Source organism: Antechinus flavipes, chromosome 4 (genome assembly GCF_016432865.1).
Source record: "Antechinus flavipes isolate AdamAnt ecotype Samford, QLD, Australia chromosome 4, AdamAnt_v2, whole genome shotgun sequence".
In the NCBI taxonomy this organism is placed as follows: domain Eukaryota; kingdom Metazoa; phylum Chordata; class Mammalia; order Dasyuromorphia; family Dasyuridae; genus Antechinus; species Antechinus flavipes.
This window is the reverse complement of record NC_067401.1, coordinates 370,869,324-370,887,677: the sequence shown is the minus strand read 5'-3', so window position 1 is coordinate 370,887,677 and position 18,354 is coordinate 370,869,324. Positions and strand designations below refer to the sequence as shown.

Below are 18,354 nucleotides of genomic sequence, written 5' to 3'. Positions count from 1 at the left end.
CGGGAAAACTGGGACACTGATGCATTGTTGGTGGAGTTGTGAACGAATCCAACCATTCTAGAGAGCAATCTGGAATTATGCCCAAAAAGTTATCAAACTGTGCATACCCTTTGATCCAGCAGTGTTACTTCTGGGCTTATATCCCAAAGAAATACTAAAGAAGGGAAAGGGACCTGTATGTGCCAAAATATTTGTCGCAGCCCTGTTTGTAGTGGCTAGAAACTGGAAATTGAAAGGATGCCCCTCAATTGGAGAATGGCTGGGTAAATTGTGGTATATGAATGTTATGGAATATTACTGTTCTGTAAGAAATGACCAGCAGGATGAATACAGAGAGGCTTGGAGAGACTTACATGAACTGAAGCTAAGTGAAATGAGCAGAACCAGGAGATCATTATACACTTCGACAACGATATTGTATGAGGATATATTCTGATGGAAGTGGATTTCTTTGACAAAGAGACCTAACTCAGTTTCAATTGATAAATGATAGACAGAAGCAGCTACATCCAAAGAAAGAACACTGGGAAATAAACGTGAACTATCTGCATTTTTGTTTTTCTTCTTGGGTTATTTTTACCTTCTGAATCCAATTCTCCCTGTGCAACAAGAGAATTGTTCAGTTCTGCACAAATATATTATATCTAGGATATACTGCAACATATCTAACATATATAGGACTGCTTGCCATCTAGGAGAGAGGGTGGAGGGAGGGAGGGGAAAAATCAGAACAGAAGCGAGTGCAAGGGGTAATGTTATAAAAAAATTACCCTGGCATGGATTCTGTCAACATAAAGTTATTATAAAATAAAATAAAATATGAAAAGCAAAAACAAACAAACAAACAAACAAAAACTATTACTAGCTAAAGACTGAAGAATTATTGAGCTACTTCTGCCTTAAATCTACTTTCAAAAAATTTCCCAGATGTAGATCTGGAAAAGATAATGTACATTAAACAGAAACACTTGCATGGTATGTAGTCTTTAATATTAATTTCCTATTCATGATGATAATTTTCATATTTTGATTAATATGGAGCAAACTTTTCATATTGATACTATGGCCAATGTATGAACCAAAGTCTGGCATCACCAAATACCATGCTTATTACTTAATTTGAAGCAAAAAGCATTCATATATATTGTCTCTCCCATTATAAGGTGAGCTTCTTGTGAGAGGTGATGACATCAGATTCTTGCCTTTTCATTTAGTATAGTGCTTTGTACATAGTTAAGAGCTTAAAAATGCTTCATTTATTCAAGTTATTTTTTGAGGCATGGCTTCCTGATTATTGAAATAAAAGTGTCCAACTAGATCAGCTCTAACTTCCCTTGTTGCTTTAAATACTAATGGTACTTCACAGACTCATTCAAAATCTTTGCTTGAAATATTTTTGGGAATAGGAGTGGAATTTTTCTGATCTTTAATGAAAACCATAGATTAGTTCAGTATTATAAAATCAGTGGGTCCTCAGTATGTTTACTGGTTGATTGATTGTTAACCAGCAAATATTTTTAAAAGGTAAAACAAATCTTGAAAATTGTACTAGATGAGAGTTCAAAAGTACAAATCTGTAGAATATCTTAATTGAGAAATATTGTTGCCTTTGTCAGAATCTATGCATAGTGTCATATTGGTGAGCTTCAAGTTCATAATATTAAGATTGTCTAAAAGTTGCTTATTGTTGAATCAATGTTGCATAGAGGATAGAAGTCAGCATCTGGAGACTTCTTCGTGCAAGCTCCACTTTGTTAGAAATATAACTGCAAAGATAAAAAGGATTCAGAAGTGTATGAACCAAGGTGTTTTATTTTTGATTCTTGTAAGAAATGGGTAATCCACCCAGGGGCAGTCCCTAGGAGGATCCACCTTACACACCTGGGAATGAGCCTTTATTCCCTAATTTGAAACACAACATTCCTCCTGCATTACCCCAATTAGTGGGGGATGATGAAATTAACAGAGTTCTTGGTCCACCCAAGCATTCCTCCTTGACGTGTTCATCCTCCCTCATTATGTTAAAAAATGGTGGAAAACTCTTTTGGGGAGGAGAAGTTAATATTAATTAACTCATTAGATATGCACACTCAGTTCCTGTAATTAACTTTCACCCACTTCTTGTTTGGGGGTGATTTTATCAATTGATTAGTTCACTAGTTCAATATCTTGTTTTGTACAATTAACTCTTAACTGACATGACTTTTTTCTCACTCTTTGGAGTAGAAATGGATATGGAAATACTATACAGGTATAGGTTGCTCACACACTTTTACCACACAAGTTGTGTAACTAATTTGGCGAAATGAAGACAATTCTTGGTAGTCTACCTTTTGGATTGTTTTAAGGCTTAACTGTGATTGTATGAGTAAAATGCTATATAAATGTTAGCTAGTATTGTGGTCCTATGAGTCATTGTACCCTTGAGAACATAACTAAACAGCACATTTCCTCAATTCCTGTTTGTACTATTGTACAAACTACACTATTAACTGACTTTTAAACTAGCTTTAAAATTTGCAAAGGATTTATCCAACTCTAAAACAATCTAAAGTAGGTATTACAGAAATCATTATATTCATTTAGAGGTGAAGAAAATAATGCTTAAGAAGGCTGTGTGTGATCTTTGGTAACCCAACTAGTTTGTGTTAGATGATTGGCTTGAGCCTTGATTTCTTTGAATCCAAATTCAACACTTAGCAACACTGACTCCAGGCTTCTTAGAAAGTTCTTAGAAAGATCTTAGTGTTTTTTGGAGTGATATTGAAAGGCTCCTGTATATTTGATACCTGAAGTAAACAACAATATTGCTTGATCTAAGATATTCTACAGATACTGCAATTCTGAGTAATAAATATAGTTTTCATGATTTGTTTTCTTTTTTATAAGCATGGGTTTAATTTGTCGTCCACAACTTAATTTTCCCCCCTGATAGTGTATTTCATTAATTCCTTGGATAATCTCATGTAGTTTATTATAAGCATTTAAAAACATTGTTCTGAGAAGGGTTTGTGATAGATTTCACCAGACTGCTGAAGGGCTTTATAACAACAACAATAATAAAAGTTAAATACTCCTGTTTCCTTAGGAATACTTGCTACTTGTCAATGACCTAGCAAATATAATATTCCACAAGTCTTATTGCTGTGTTAAGCTACTAAAGTTTATGACTTCATCACTTAAAAAAATAACTATATTTCATTAATTGGTTCCCTTGGTACTTACTACTAAAGCTTAAAACTGCATGAAGACTGGGGGGGGGGGGCACATTGTATTAAGCATTCCTTGAGTTTATTAGTACAAGATTTTCATAGTAATGATCTATCTATCCTATCCCAGAAATCTTTCAACTAAATAAAAGATTTTGAATAAATGTATTAAATACTGTACATGGATTTTAAAATCCCAAATTTCTCATATAGATAAATTAATCATATTTTAGTTAAATTCCCATCCATTCTTTTTTGCCACTTTTGTGAGCAGATGATAATTGTTAGTCAGGAAAAAAGATGTATGAAGGAGATTAGGAATAGAGGTAATTTGCCCCTAATACAAAAATCATAGTGAGTGTGTGTGTGTGTTGGTTCTGAAGATCAGTGGTTCTGCGTGTGTGTGCGCGCGCGCGCGTTTCCAGAGATAGGTGGGAGGGTATACACATAATACACACGCGCATTTACACATACGGAGGGATGGCTGTAGGAGGAAGGAAAGGAATCCTGCTTGGATCCAGGCCTGCTGGGAGCACGTTCCCGGAGCCTTCCTCCCAGTGCACTCCCTTAGCACAGCGCCCTCCCTGTCAGCCCGGGAAGCTCTGCCCGGGCGCGTCCTCGTCGCTCCCTCTGGTCTCCAACGCTGCAGTCAGTCCAGGGTCCGCAGCTGCGGTATTTTGTCCCGTGCGGTGACCCCTCCTCCCCGGCGGGCGGCAGCAGCGACGGCGGCGGCGGTGGCCGCGGTTTGGTGGGCTGTGGAGGCGCCGCGGCCTGGGCCCCGCGGGGCCGCTAGGAGGGTGCAGGAGGGGGCGGCCCAGGCCGCTGTGGCCTTGGGGCTTTAGGGGCGAGGGTTTGGAGTCGCGAAGGAGGGCGCGAATCCCCTCGCCGCCCCCTCCTCGTTCTCTGGCTGTGAGGAAGGGGGGCCGGCTCGGCGAGCCTCTCCCCTCCCCCGCCTTCCGGCCACCATCGGCTCCGCCGCCGCCCCGCTGGCCCTCCAGCCGGCTCCCGCTCCTGCTCCCGCTCCGGGCTCAGCGGCCCTGGCCGGAGGAGGAGCTGGAGGAGGAGGAGGAGGACGCCGCTCCCGGCCGGAGCCGCCGGAGATGGCTGGGGGAAACGGCGGCGGCGGCGGCGGCTTCGCCTCGGCAGCGGCTGCTGCGGGCAGTGGTGAGATAGTTCAGCTCAACGTCGGGGGGACCAGGTGAGCTGCAAGGGGTGGAGGCGAGATGGTCGGGGGTTCCTTCCCATCCCGCGCCGGGCGGGCTGTTCACAGGTGGGCGCCGGGTGGGGAAGGCGGCCGTTCGGCCAGGTGGAAGACGGCTATGTAGTTTCACACCTCCAACCATCACTATGGGCTAGTCCCTGGGCTTGCTCTCTAATCCCAGGGCTCTCCCTCCCTCTTGGAAAAAAAAAAAAAAGGACGTTGTAAGTATCTTCCTTTTCGGGAGCCAGACGTCTCTCTTTCTCAAACCTGTGGGGGAGGGAGGAGTGGGGGGGGGGGGCGCTGGAGGCAACAAATTAGAGGGGACCTTGGAGGAAAGGGAGGGTGAGAAATGTAGTTGTGGGCATGGCTGTTGCAGCTTGAGGTCCCTCTATCCCCTATTCCCTTTGACTGTTAGCTACCCTACTTTACTTAACAAAACTATTCCAGCTTTCCTCTTCTCTCCTTGAAGGCTTCTGTCTCTTCTGCCTAATATGTAGCGCATTTTGTTACTAATATGTGTCTTAATCGCAACCTTGTTCTATTTATTTATTTGAACACGTTGATGTTAGGGCAAGACGGCTAGATAATGCTTTCCGAGCGCATACGAATATTTTGATCGATTGGAAAGTGAAGAAGGGGGATAAGAATTTTGTGCCTTTTCCTAATCCTCCCTCAGTCCTCCCAGCACCCCAACTCCGCCCCTCCAGTTCTCCAGCACCTCAACTCCGCAACCTACCTCCTTTTTTCTAGGCCCCCCCTTTTTTTTAAACTTGTTGAGGGACCGGGAGTATAGCGGAAGGGGAAGAGTATGTGGGAACGATCTTAATTTTTGTGCATTGCTGTTTTATATTTTATGAGCTACTTTTCTCAGAATAAGTTTGCCGAGATCTCTATGAAGGAAGGACATAATTAAGTTAATGAAGCGTGGTAGGAGCCAAATAGCTAAGGCTTCTAGGATAATGTACTTTATAATGCTCAATTCATGGTAAATTTCAAGGCCTGAAAGTTCTCTTTTAAATTATACTAAAGCATACTTTGAAACACAATAACATTTTGGCCGGAGTTATTTAAGAAAAAGGAAAAAAAAATTACAGTTTTAATCTCAATTTTTTTCGGAATTTTGCATTGCTAACATAAGACTTGTTATGATGGATACAACATTGGGTTTTTAGTCAGAAACTTCTGGGTTCAGATTCCTTCTTAAAATACTTTATTAGCTGTGTGATCCTGGACAAGTCATTTAACTGGTCTGTGCCTTGTTTTCCTTATCTGTAAAATGAGTTTAGACTAGTGATTCCTAAATTCTTTCCATCTCTAAATCTATGATTTTATATCTTATGTTTGTATAAAGGTAATTATCTTGGATCTTCAATCCAGCCTTTCTCCAGTATTCTTCCTCTAACTCTTAGCTTAACTTGTCTGTGAATCATTGTGGCTGCCCGCACGATAAATGACTTTGGAATTGTTCAAATATATTTCAATCAAATGAGAACTGTGCAGGCTTCAAAACATGTAGGTGTAAATAATAAAAACAGCACCTGGTTGCAATAGTAGACAATCAATAAATAATTATGCACTGTGTCTTAGAGCACTCTGACCCTAAGTGAGCTACAAACTTTAGATTAGAAAAAAGTTCTTACCTTCATGAATTCTACAGTCTGGTAACAGGATATATTTATTGATGATATTGGTTAGCCATCAAATTGGGGAATTAACAGCTTTATATTTGTGACGTTAATATTTTTAGGATGCTTTTTTAAACCTGAGTTATCAGTACTATGTATTATTGTTGCTTTCATTTGTTAGAAAATTTTACATATTTTTTATTTTAGCTTTTTGAGTTTATGGCCCATAGCAAATGTAAAATTCCACTTAAGTTATTAAATGATTTGTAAAGACAGCTTTAGTAGAGATTAAAATTGTTATTTCTGTTTAGGGAGGTTATCAGTTCTTTGTTTTTTGCACCTACATATATAGTATGACAAATAAAAGTTATGGGATTACATGTAGGAACAACAGCATATGAGATAGGTAAAGTTTTATTTGACTTCATGGAAAAGTGAATAGAACTTTTGTTCTTCCTTGTTAATATTAAACTTAAATTCATTGTACATAACTTTGGGGATGAAACATTTAATAAAATAAACAGTAATGTTTACATAACAAAACATAATGTTTACACAAATAAAGTAACATAATGCAATAACAAATGCAGTAACATAAATACAAATTCTTTAATTATTGTCCAAGTTTAGAGCTAGGTAGGGTATGTGTCTACATAGTCCTGGAATTCAGACCTGGATTTAAATTCTGTTTCTGATACAATCTGTGTGACCTTGGGCAAGGCCTGACCTCGCAGGACCCCGGTTTTCCTCTTCTCTGATAGGAGATGGTTGCATTAAATGACTTCTGAGGCTCCTTCTAGCTCTTATTATTTTGGCTAGTATAAAAGCAAATAGTGCAAGATGTATAAAGCTCATCAAAATTACTTAGTATTAGTGTTGTTCTAAGATGAAAAACTATTACTCGAAAGAAGTGCCTATAGGATTGACTTTAGCTTTTTTTAATATTGTATCCTTATTTAGGGAAAAGATGAATAGAAATATATCAAAGATAGGAGAAAATTTGAAATTGTTGCCAAAGTGAGCAAAAGATATTAAGAAAAAGACACCATATGGAAGAGACAAATATTTAAATTTTACCAAGGCTTATTGGGTAGAACACTGGATTTAAAATCAGTCATAAAGATCTGGGTTTAAACTTAATTCTCTTAATACTGACCAGTTGACTGGTATAGCTGAGCAAGTAATGTAACCTTGCAAAACCTGTTTCCTTTTATCTATTTTCCCAGTCTTCAAAAAACCATCATTTGACTTACATCTCCTTTATGCCAAACTCCTTAAAGTTTTCTATCATATGTGCTTACACTTCTCTCATTTTAACTCCTCTGCAGTTTAGCTTCACTCAACTGCTCTCCAAAGTTACCATTCATCTCTTAACCAAATATAATGATCTTTTTTCAATCTTTTGTAGCCTTTGTTCCTGTTAATCACCCTTTTCATTGTTATCTTTAGGATTTCATAATGCTTCTCTGTCCTTGTTTTTCCACTTTCTTATTATACTTTTCAGTCTCTTTTGCTGGATGGATGTTCGGTTTAGTTGTGTTCCCTTACTGTAGGCATTCTCCAGGGTTTTATCCTGAACTCTCTTCATTTCTCTTCCTTCTGTTTTACTTGTTGATCTCCTCAAGACCCATGAAATCATTTATCTCTGTGCTGCTGATTCTCAAATCTACTTATCCATTCCTAATCTCATCTCAAATCTTCAATTGCATGGTGTACATCTTAAACTGGTTGTTTTAGGGATATCTGACACTTAGCATATCCAAAAGAACTCGATGTCTTTCTCCTCATGTTCCCCTTACTTCCAAACTTTGCTGTTACTATTAAGATAACCATTATCCTTTAATCAAGGTTGTCATTCACACTTTCTTACCTCCTCTGTTTAATTAGGTGCCAAGACCTGTTATTTCTACCTTTGTAATATCTCTCTAATATACCTCCTTACCTCCTTTTGGTGCAAGCTTTCATCATCTCCTGCCTCAACTACTGATATACCTTTCCTCTTGGTCTCTCTTTTTCAAGTCTTTCAGTCTCTTGTTCATTCTCATGCTAAATGTTCTTTTGAAAGTTGCAGTCTAACCATGTTACCCTTCCCCCCTTAGTCAGTAAACTTCAGTGGCTCCCAGTCATCTTTAGAATCGGGCATAAAATCCTTTTCATAAACCCTTTCATAACCTGCTCCTCTCTCACTTTCCTATTTTTTTTTCTAATATGGAACTTTTAATATTCTCTACCCTGTCCTACATATATACTTGTGATCCTTTAACAAGACTATAGATATTTTCTTTATTTTTATTTTTTTAAAAAAAGTTTTTATTTTAATAATCCTCATCTTTCCTTCCTTCAAATTCAGAACACAGGAACTTCAAAATCTATTACAAACATAGGTAGTCAATCAAAACAAATTTCCCTGCTGACCATATTTTTAAAAAATTCTCATACTGTATTTTAAGTCCTTCATTTCTCTATTAAAAGTATAGATACTAAGTTTATCATTTTTTAAACAGATTTTTTTTTTGGGGGGGGGGGTGAGATAATTGCAGTTAAGTAAGTTGCCCAGTGTCACACAGCTAGGAAGTGTTGTGTGAGAGGCTGGATTTGAACTCAAATTGAGTTTCCTATCATTAATTAAAAAACTGATTTTATTTTAAGATATTTTATATATCCTAGGCATTTTCATTAACTTCACTGTGTAAGAAATGCTTTCCTTAATCATCCTGGTCTTCTGGTTTTCCAGGCTTCCTTCAAGTAACAATTGAAAATTTTACCTTTCACAGGAAGCCTTTTCTGATCTCCCTTAATTCTAGTGTTTTCCCTCTGAAGATTCTATTCATTTTATCCTGTATATAGATTGTTGGTACATAGTTGTTCACATATTGTCTCCTCCATTAGACTTTGAGCTCTTTTATTTCTGCACTGCCTACTTGGTCTAACACATAGTAGCTATGTGTAACATTACACAGTAAATGCTTCTTTACTTGACTATAAAAATTTTTTTTTTAATTAAAGCTTTTTATTTTCAAAATATATGCATGGATAATTTTTCAACCTTGACCTTAATAAAATAGAACCTTGTGTTCCAAATTTTCTTCTCCTTCACCCCACTTCTTCCCCAGATGGCAAGTAATCCAATATATGTTAAACATGTTAAAATATATGTTAAATTCAATGTATACATATTTATTATATAATAATCTTGCTGCACAAGAAAAGTCAGATCAAAAAGGAAACAAATGAGAAAGAAAACAAAATGCAAGCAAACAACAACAAAAAGAGTGAAAATGCTATGTTGTGATCCACACTTGGTTACCACAGTCCTCTCTCTGGGTGTACTTGGCTCTCTTCATCACAAGATCATTGGAATTGGCCTCAATCATTTCATTGTTGGAAAGATTTGACTATAAAATGTTGATGACAACTGTAGTGTTTATATTACATAGGGTTGTTGAAGGGCCCAAATGAGCTAGTATTTCACTATTAGGCAAAGCTTAGAAATTTTTATACACATTTGTAAAAGTAGGAAAAATGTGTATGGTTATAAAATGATCTGCACTGTCTATATTAGTTTGATTAAAAACGGGATAAGAATTTCATTCTCCCATTCTCAGTGCACTAAGAGTAATTAAAGTTTTTAATGATATAAGAATTGGTGTTCATGATTTCACTCAGTTTGACAGATTATTAAATTTGTATTCCAATAACAAAATCTTGAACATTGGCAATTTGAATTGTGGGGAAGCCGCTGATTATATACTTTAGTTAAGTATTGTTGAGAGAATCAAAGTCAAAATGACATAGTGGATGGAATCCTGGACTTGAGAGTCTGGAAAACCTGAATTTATTACTGCTTCCTATACATACTAGCTGTATGACTATGGGAAAGTCTCAATTCCTCCACACCTCAATAAAAGGCTAATAACACCTGCCTCATAGTGTTTGTGAGAGTCAAATGAGATAACATAGAAAGACTTTTGTAAGCCCTAAGGAGCAATATAAATGCTAGTTACTATTTATTTCTTTTGTGTAATTTGTTAATTATAACTTAGAATTAGAATTTTAATTTTATGTGAAAATATGGTGTTTAATGAATGTTCAATTAGTCTGGTTATCTACATTTTTCTTGACTGCTTCATATGATACAGCTTTTAAAGTGTCATGTAAAGAACATTGGATGATAGTGAGAAGCCCTTGGTTCTAGTTTCAGCATTATTAAGTAATCAGTTGAGTGACCTTGTCTGAAAGCCTCATTTTATCTAAAGGATTGTTATGCTTGATTTTCATGGTCCCTTCTAGTTCTTTGATTCTACGAATGTTATAGAACTAAAATGAATCAAATTTGGTTGAGTTCAAGAAGGCACTGCACTTCCAATTTGGGCTAGATAAGACAATTCAGTCTTAAAGAAACAAAAACAAAAGGGGATGGGCTAGAGTAGAAGTAATTTTTTGTTGATATAGTACAGACCACCTGGAGAAAAAGTAGATGAAAAGTTTGGAGAAAAGATCACAATCCTTACTTATAATGTACTGGTATGAAATAGAAGTGTGATAAGGTATTTTCATTAGATGAACATTTATTATTCAGTCAGTCAATAAGACTGTATTGCTGAGAAAAGCTAAATCTGTTGATCATTGTGCTGCTGTTACTGTGTATAATGTGCTTCTGACTTTGCTTATTTTGCTGAGCATCAGTTCATATAAGGATTTTTAGTTTTTTTCTGAAATCTGCTTGATCTTTTTTTTTTAAATAGCACAGTAGTATTCCATCACATCCATATGTCACAACTTGTTCAGCCATTCCATAGCCATTCCACAATTAATGAGCATCCTCTCAGTTTCCAGTTCTTCGACTTCACAAAAAGAAATGCCATAAATATTTTTGTGTATGTGTGTCCTTTTTCCCTTTTTTATGATCTCTGGGATACAGACCTAGTAGTAGTGTTATTGCATCAAAAGGTATACAGTTTTATAGTTTCCAATTGTTTTCCAGAACGATCAGTTCACAAGTCTATGCATCAGTGTCTGATTTTTCCACATCCTCTCCAATATTTATCATTTTCCCTTTTTTGTCACATTAGCCAGTCTAACAATAGTGTAATGGTATATCATAATTGTTTTGATTTGTATTTCTCTAAGCATAGTGATATAGAGCATTTTTATGTGACTATAGGTAGCTTTAATTTCTCTATATGAAAACTGCCTAAATATTTTTTGACTATTTATCAATTGGGAAATGTGTGTTAAACATTTTATGTTTTCTATATATTTGAGAAATGAGGCTTTTATCAGAAATACTTGTTATAAAAATTGTTTCCCAATTTTCTGCTTTCCTTCTAATCTTGGTTTCCTTGGTTTTGTTTGTGCAAAACCTTTTCAGTTTAATCAAAATTATCCATTTTGCATTTTTTAATGTTTTCTATCTTTTGGTCATAATTTTTTCCCTTCTCTCATAGATGTGATAGGTATACTATTCTTTGTTCTCCTAATTTGTTTATGGTATTACCCTTTATGTCTCAATCATGTATCCATTTTGATGACATTTTGGTATACATTGTGAAATGTTTGTCTGTATCTAGTTTGTGTTATATTGTCTTCCAGTTTTCTCAGCAGTTTTTGTTAAATAGTAAATTTTTATCCCCAAAACTGCAGTCTTTGGGTTTATCAAAAACTAGGTTATTACTGTATCTTGTATACCTAACCTATCACACTGATCAGAAATTTTTTTAAGCCAGATTATTCCTTTTTTATAATATAGATCTGGTATGGCTAGGTCACCTTCCTTTGCATTTTCTTTATTAATTTCCTTGATATTCTTGACCTTTTGTTCTTCCACAAGAATTTCATTATTTTCTAGCTCTATAATTTTTTTGGTGATTTGATTGGTGTGGCATTGGATAAATAAATTGATTTAGCTAGAATTGTCATTTTTTTACATTAGCACTGCCTTGTTCGTATAGTTCTTGGGTTTGTCTTGGTAACTAGACTCCCAAATATTTCATATTGTCTATAATTATTTTAAATGCAAGTTCTTATTTCTTGCTGCTAGGTTTTGTTGGTAACATGTAGAAATGCTGATGATTTATACGAGTTTATTTTATATCCTGTAACTTTGCCAAATTTTGTTGTTTCAAGTAGTTTTTTTAGTTAATTCTTTAGGATTCTCTAATTTTGCCATCCTATCTGCTAAGAGTGATAAGTTTTGTTTCCTTATTCCCTATTCTAATTCCTTCAATTTCTTTTCGATCTATTACTACTAAAACTAATATTTCTAGTACAATATTGAATAGTAACAGTTATATTAGGTATCCTTGTTTCATTCCTGGTCATATTGGAAAGGCTTCTAGATTATCTCCGTTACATATAATGCTTGTTAATGGTTTTAGATTGATACTGCTAATCATTTTAAAGATAACTCCACTTATTCCAATGTTCTCTAGGGTGCCAGGCTTTGGGATTACAAAGTCAAAATTGAAGTAATCTCTGCCCTCAAGGAACCTATGTTTGATAGATTATAACTTTTGTCTTGAGTCTTATGCAATTTGGTAAAGATAAATAGTTTAGAACTTTATAGAATGTTGGAGTTGTATGAAATGTCATTTGGTAATTCTGGAATATAAGTGAAATTTCAAATGATCTTTTCTGATTTCTAATTAAGACTTAATCTTCAATTACAGATTCAGTACCTCAAGACAAACACTTATGTGGATTCCAGATTCATTTTTTTCCAGGTATTTTACATTTATATCTCTAATATAATCAGTTTTAGAATTTTGATTCTTTGTCATAGAAATAAAGAGAAAACTTTGCTTTGTCAAAAAAAAGTCTTTCCCTCCCTCCCCACTTAGATTTATATATTAAAAAAAAAATGTTAACTGCTTTGAATATAGACAATATTCTGAATACAGGCTGTGGCTCATTCATGTTTGTTTCTTAGAATCTCACTTGTAAAACTTGTAAAATATTGACACATGTTAATATTTTAATAAATCACTGAGCCTCCCAAATATAGGTAAAGTATATGAGTATCATTTAGATTAAGCAAAGTAAGAAAATTTTAAGTTACTTGTCTGGAAATCACTTGTCACGTTTAAGTGGCTTGTAAGATCACTCTTTCACTTTTGAAAACTGTTTTCATTGTTTCAATTTTGAAATTCTTCAAAATTTTTGTTTATATATTGAGAAATGACTTTTTGAAGTGGCAGTATATGTCTCGTAGGACTATCATGATAGGGGCAGTTAGGTGGTGCAGTGGATAGAGAATCAACCCTGAAGTCAGGAGGACCTGAGTTCAAATCTGGCCTTAGACACTTAACACTTCCTAGCTGTGTGACCCTGGGCAACTCACTTAATTCCAATTGCCTCAGCAAAAAAAAAAAAAAAAGGAAAAAAGAGAAAAAAAAATAAGGAAAGATCTGTTTAATGTTAGTTTGAACCAGTTTTCTAACTACTTAAAATAACTTTATTGACCACTAGGCTATTTAGGCCCACTCCTTATATGGGACTTTGGTAATAAAATATTGTTTAAAAATGTTTTCATTTCAAGGTTGGAAGTCAAATACCTCCATAATAAAGGGCCATAAGTTTTATTCATAGAGTGAAATATATAACTTAAATGCTTTTGGAAATCTGGAATTAACTATGGCCTTGAATTCTTGATTAGAATGACCTTATTCAAATACTCTATAAAGTATCTGAGTTAGTTTTATATGATAACAAATTAGCATATCCAACATGTTCTAGAGTTTTTTAGTGCATTTTTAAGTTTTTCAAATTTTAATACCTTAAAATTGGCCTAAAACCTTTGAAACACTGTGTGTGTGTGTGTGTGTGTGTGTGTGTGTGTGTGTGTGTACACATACATTTTTAAATTGAGATATTATTTATAGTTGTAGATGTAACTACAGCTTAATGTTTATATTTTCTAGTTTACTGAGTGGCAGAATTTCAACCCTTCGAGATGAAACTGGTGCTGTAAGTATAATATTTTTAATTAAGCATAATCTACATTTTGAAATCTGAACTTGTTTTTGTTCAGATTACTTATAGATTCCTAAAACTAAAAAAAGTTAATAATCACAAGTGGAATGTAAATGTTTAATTTCCCCTTGCCTCCAAGGTTTTGATATATTTTGAATTTCATGAGAAACTTCAGCTTTTGGCCCAGGAGTATTAAAATTTAGTTGCCAAAATCTATTTTATAAGTGTAGTTATGCTATTTGTTATATTGAGTTATATATGAAAACAATTACATATAATTATTCTATGATACTTAACTTGGTATGTTCAATTGATGCCATTTTTAGAATATTATTAGTCTTTTAAAAGCATGTATTCCACATATCAGTGAAATCACAGGTCTAACTCAAAATTATTAGGCTAGTTTTTCTTTAAACTCCATTGTTACAATGAATCTGTGATCTCATCTATCTGGCTTTGCAAATTCTTGATGCCTTTGTGACTTTGATATTTCTTCAGTACATTGTCTCTTAGCCCTATCCATGCTTTGGAGACTTTCTTTTGCTTAATTTTATGTTGTGTATTTATCAAGGGAGTTTTTCTTCAATTATCCCTTACTCTGTATATATTATTGGCTCTTTTTTTTTTTTCCTGTCAACCATATCTTTGGTAATATCCTTTATAGTTCTCCCTCTTCATCCTCTCCATGGTGTAATTCTTTGTAATGTTTTGCAACCTGTTTAGGATCTGCCTTTTTATATTGAGCTGAAATCTGCCCTTCTGCAACTTTTCCCCATGTTCATCATTTTATCCTCTGGAGCCAAGTAGAACAACTTTCTTTTTCAGTGTGACAGGCCTTCAAACAAATTAGGACAGTTTTTCTGTCTTCTCCAAATATTTTTTGTTCGCAATTATTGCTCTAGCCAGTCTTTTTATGTCTTGATTGTGAAGTCCATCACATTTTCTTACCTTTCCTGTAATATTTTCCAACTTATCAATGTTCTTCCTAAAATATGTTTCCCAGACCTGAATGCAGTATTTTAGGTATAATTTGACCAGGAAAGAGCTTAGAAAAATTACTTTTCTCCTGAAATTTTTATGTTATTAGCTTTTTTTTGGCTGCTCTATTATATTGCTGACTCAATGAGTTCACAATTTAATGAAAACTGCACTTTACCTGAATTTTTCCCTCCCTGTACTTGCCAAGTTGACTTTCTGAACCTGAGTGTAAGGCTTTGGATTTGTCCCCATTAACTTTTTTAAAAAATTTTTAATTATTTTAATACACATTGCTTTATAAATCATATTGGAGAGAAAAATCATAACAAAAGGGAAAAACCATGGGAGAGAAAAAAACAGAAAAAAGAAGTGAACATAGCATGTGTTGATTTGCATTACATTAGTTTACATAATGTTGATTACATACATCTCTACAGTTCTTTTTCTTGATGCAGATGGCATTTTTTTGGTCCAAAGTGTTTTGGAATTGTTTTGGATCACTGAACCACCGAGAAGAACTAAGTATTTCAAAGTTGATCATTGCACATTCTTGCTGTTATATACAACGTATTCCTGGATCTCTTGTTTTGCTTAGCTCATGTAAATCTTTCTAGGCTTTTCTAAAATCAGCTTGTTCATCATTTTTTATAGAACAATAATATTCCATTATCTTCATATACCATAGCTCATTCAACCAATTCCCCAATTTAGTAATTCCCCAAGATGAATATCTACTCATTTTTCAATTCTTTGTTACCACAAAAAGAGCTGCAACAACTTTTTCACACATGTGGGTCCTTTTTTCCTCCTTTATGGTTTCCTTGGAATACAGATTCAGTAGTGGCACTGCTGGGTTAAAGGGTATGCAGTTTTTATAGCCCTTTGAACATAGTTCCAGATTGCTCTCCAGCATTGAGTGGATCATTTCACAACTCTACCAATAATGCATTAGTGTATATTTCCTACATCTCCTTCAACATTTATTATTATCTTTTCCTGTCATATTGTGACAGAAGTGTGAGTACCTCAGAGATGTTTTAATTTGCATTACTCTATCAGTAGTGATTTAGAGCATTTTTTTAATGACTATAAATGGCTTTAATTTCTTCATCTGAAAATGGTCTGTATCTTTAGATCACATTAATTGGAAAGTCATTTGTATTCTTAGAAATTTGACTCAGTTCTTTAAATATTATAGAAATGAAGCTTTTATCAGAAACACTAGCTGTAAAATTTTCTCCAGCTCCCTGATCTTGACTATTGGTTTTGTTTGTACAAAACCTTTTTAATTTAATGTTATCAAAATTGTCCATTTTGCATTTCATAATGTTCTCTAGTTCTTTGGGCATAAAATTTTCTCTTTTCCAAAGATCTTTTTTTTTTTTTTTCTTTTTTTTGGCTAGAAATGACTTTTATCTTTTTATTTTTTTTTTTAAATTTTATTTTATTTAATAATAACTTTGTATTGACAGAATCCATGCCAGTTTTCCAAAGATCTTATAGGTAAACTATCCCTTGCTCTCCTCATTTGCTTATAGTACTGCCATTAATACCCAAATTATGTACCCACTTTGACTTATTTTAGTATGGAATATGAGATGTATGTCTTTGCTGAGTTTCTGACATCATTTTCCAGTTTTTCCAGCAATTTTTATGAAATAATTCTTATGCAGAAACTGGAGTTTTAGGGCTTATGAAATGGTATACGATTACAAAACACTTTTCACACAAATAAAGGCAGATCTAAACAGTTGGAAAAAAATAAAAATTGCTCGTGGGAAGGATGAACTAATATAATAAAAATGACAATTTTACCTAAATTAGATTGTTTTTTCAGTGTTCTACCAATCAAACTGCCAACTTTTTATAGAGCTAAAAAAAATTCATCTAAAAGAATGAGGTCAAGAATTTCAAAGGGATGAATTAAAAAATATGTTTATACAAAGGATAGTGACATAGCAGTATGAGACTTAAAATGCTATTATAAAGCAACACTCATCAAAACTATATATATATAGTACTGACTAAGAAATAGTGGTAAATCAATGGATAGGTTAGATACACATGACACAGTAATCAATGACTATAATAATTTAGTGTTTGATAAACCCCATTAACTTTTTATCTTGCTAGATTTGATCAATAATTCTATTCTTTCATGAGTCGTTTGGGTCTTAATTCTACTATTCTTTGGATCAATTATGATTCTGTCATTTGTAAATTTAATTATTATGTAATCTATGTCTTTAAACATATAGTTGATAAAAAATATTATCCTGCAAAAGACTAAGCACAGATTCTTGAGGCCGTTTACTAGATACACATACTTCTACTATTCTACTTCTAATCATTAATGACAACTCTGGATTCTACCCATTTTCAAACATTTAACTAATGTCACCTACTCAAGCCTCTTCATCTTTTCCATAATAATAGCAAGAAAGATTTTCCCATATGTTTGTTAAAATTTAAGTTCTCCATATATCTATAGTATTTTCTAGATTCACCAGTCCAATAAACTAGTAAATCAGGAAAAAAGTTAATTTGTTTAGTCTGGTTTGCCCAATCCTTGTAATCAAAATTTCCTGGTCTCAATGTTCAAAAATCAACCCTAAAAGAATATAGAACTTGCTTTGTAGAATAGAGACTAAAATTGGAATGAATCAGAAATGATAAATATGAGGAAATCAGAGAATGAAAAGACAACAAATCTAGGGGAAAACATACATAATGAGTACACTATTACAAAAGATGAGAACAGTAAAATGGAACAGTATAAAATATAATGCCCATGCTTGTACCTGGAGAAGAGTTGAGTAAATAGATATATTTCCTTCCTTTCACTGTACAAGTGAAGAGATTGCATGTGTAATATTGCATGTACTGATTTATGTATTGGTTAGTTTTACTGAACCAGTTCCCCCCCTCTTAATTAAGAAAAGCCTTCCCAATAAGATCAGGAGTGAAATAAGATTGCCCACTATCACCGTTACTATTTAATATTGTATTAGAAATGCTAGCTTTGGCAGTAAGAGTTGAGAAAGAGATTAAAGGAATAAGAATTGGCAATGAGGAAACCAAATTATCCACTCTTTGCTGATGATATGATGGTAGAGTATACTTAGAGAATCCCAGAGATTCTACTAAAAAGTTATTAGAAACAATCCACACCTTTAGCAAAGTTGCAGGATACAAAATAAACCCACATAAGTCATCAGCATTCTTATATATCACTAATAAAACCCAACAGTTAGAGTTACAAAGAGAAATTCCATTTAAAGTAACTACTGATTGTATAAAATATTTAGGAATCTATCTGCCAAGGGAAAATCAGAAACTTTATTAGCAAAACTACAAAATACTTTCTACA

The 18,354-nt window shown here is 34.4% G+C and overlaps 1 protein-coding gene across 1 annotated transcript in view; it reads left to right on the top strand.

Annotated features, from left to right (window-relative positions):
* The first annotated feature begins 3,637 nt into the window (after positions 1 to 3,637).
* The window catches only part of KCTD3 (potassium channel tetramerization domain containing 3), a 71,032-nt gene continuing 56,315 nt past the window's right edge, over positions 3,638 to 18,354 (top strand). Inside the window, exons 1-3 of the mRNA XM_051998301.1 lie at positions 3,638 to 4,407; positions 12,704 to 12,757; positions 13,955 to 14,000. Of these exons, the coding sequence (XP_051854261.1) occupies positions 4,310 to 4,407; positions 12,704 to 12,757; positions 13,955 to 14,000 (198 nt within the window). The 5' untranslated portion in view covers positions 3,638 to 4,309. The remainder of the gene's footprint in view (positions 4,408 to 12,703; positions 12,758 to 13,954; positions 14,001 to 18,354) is intronic.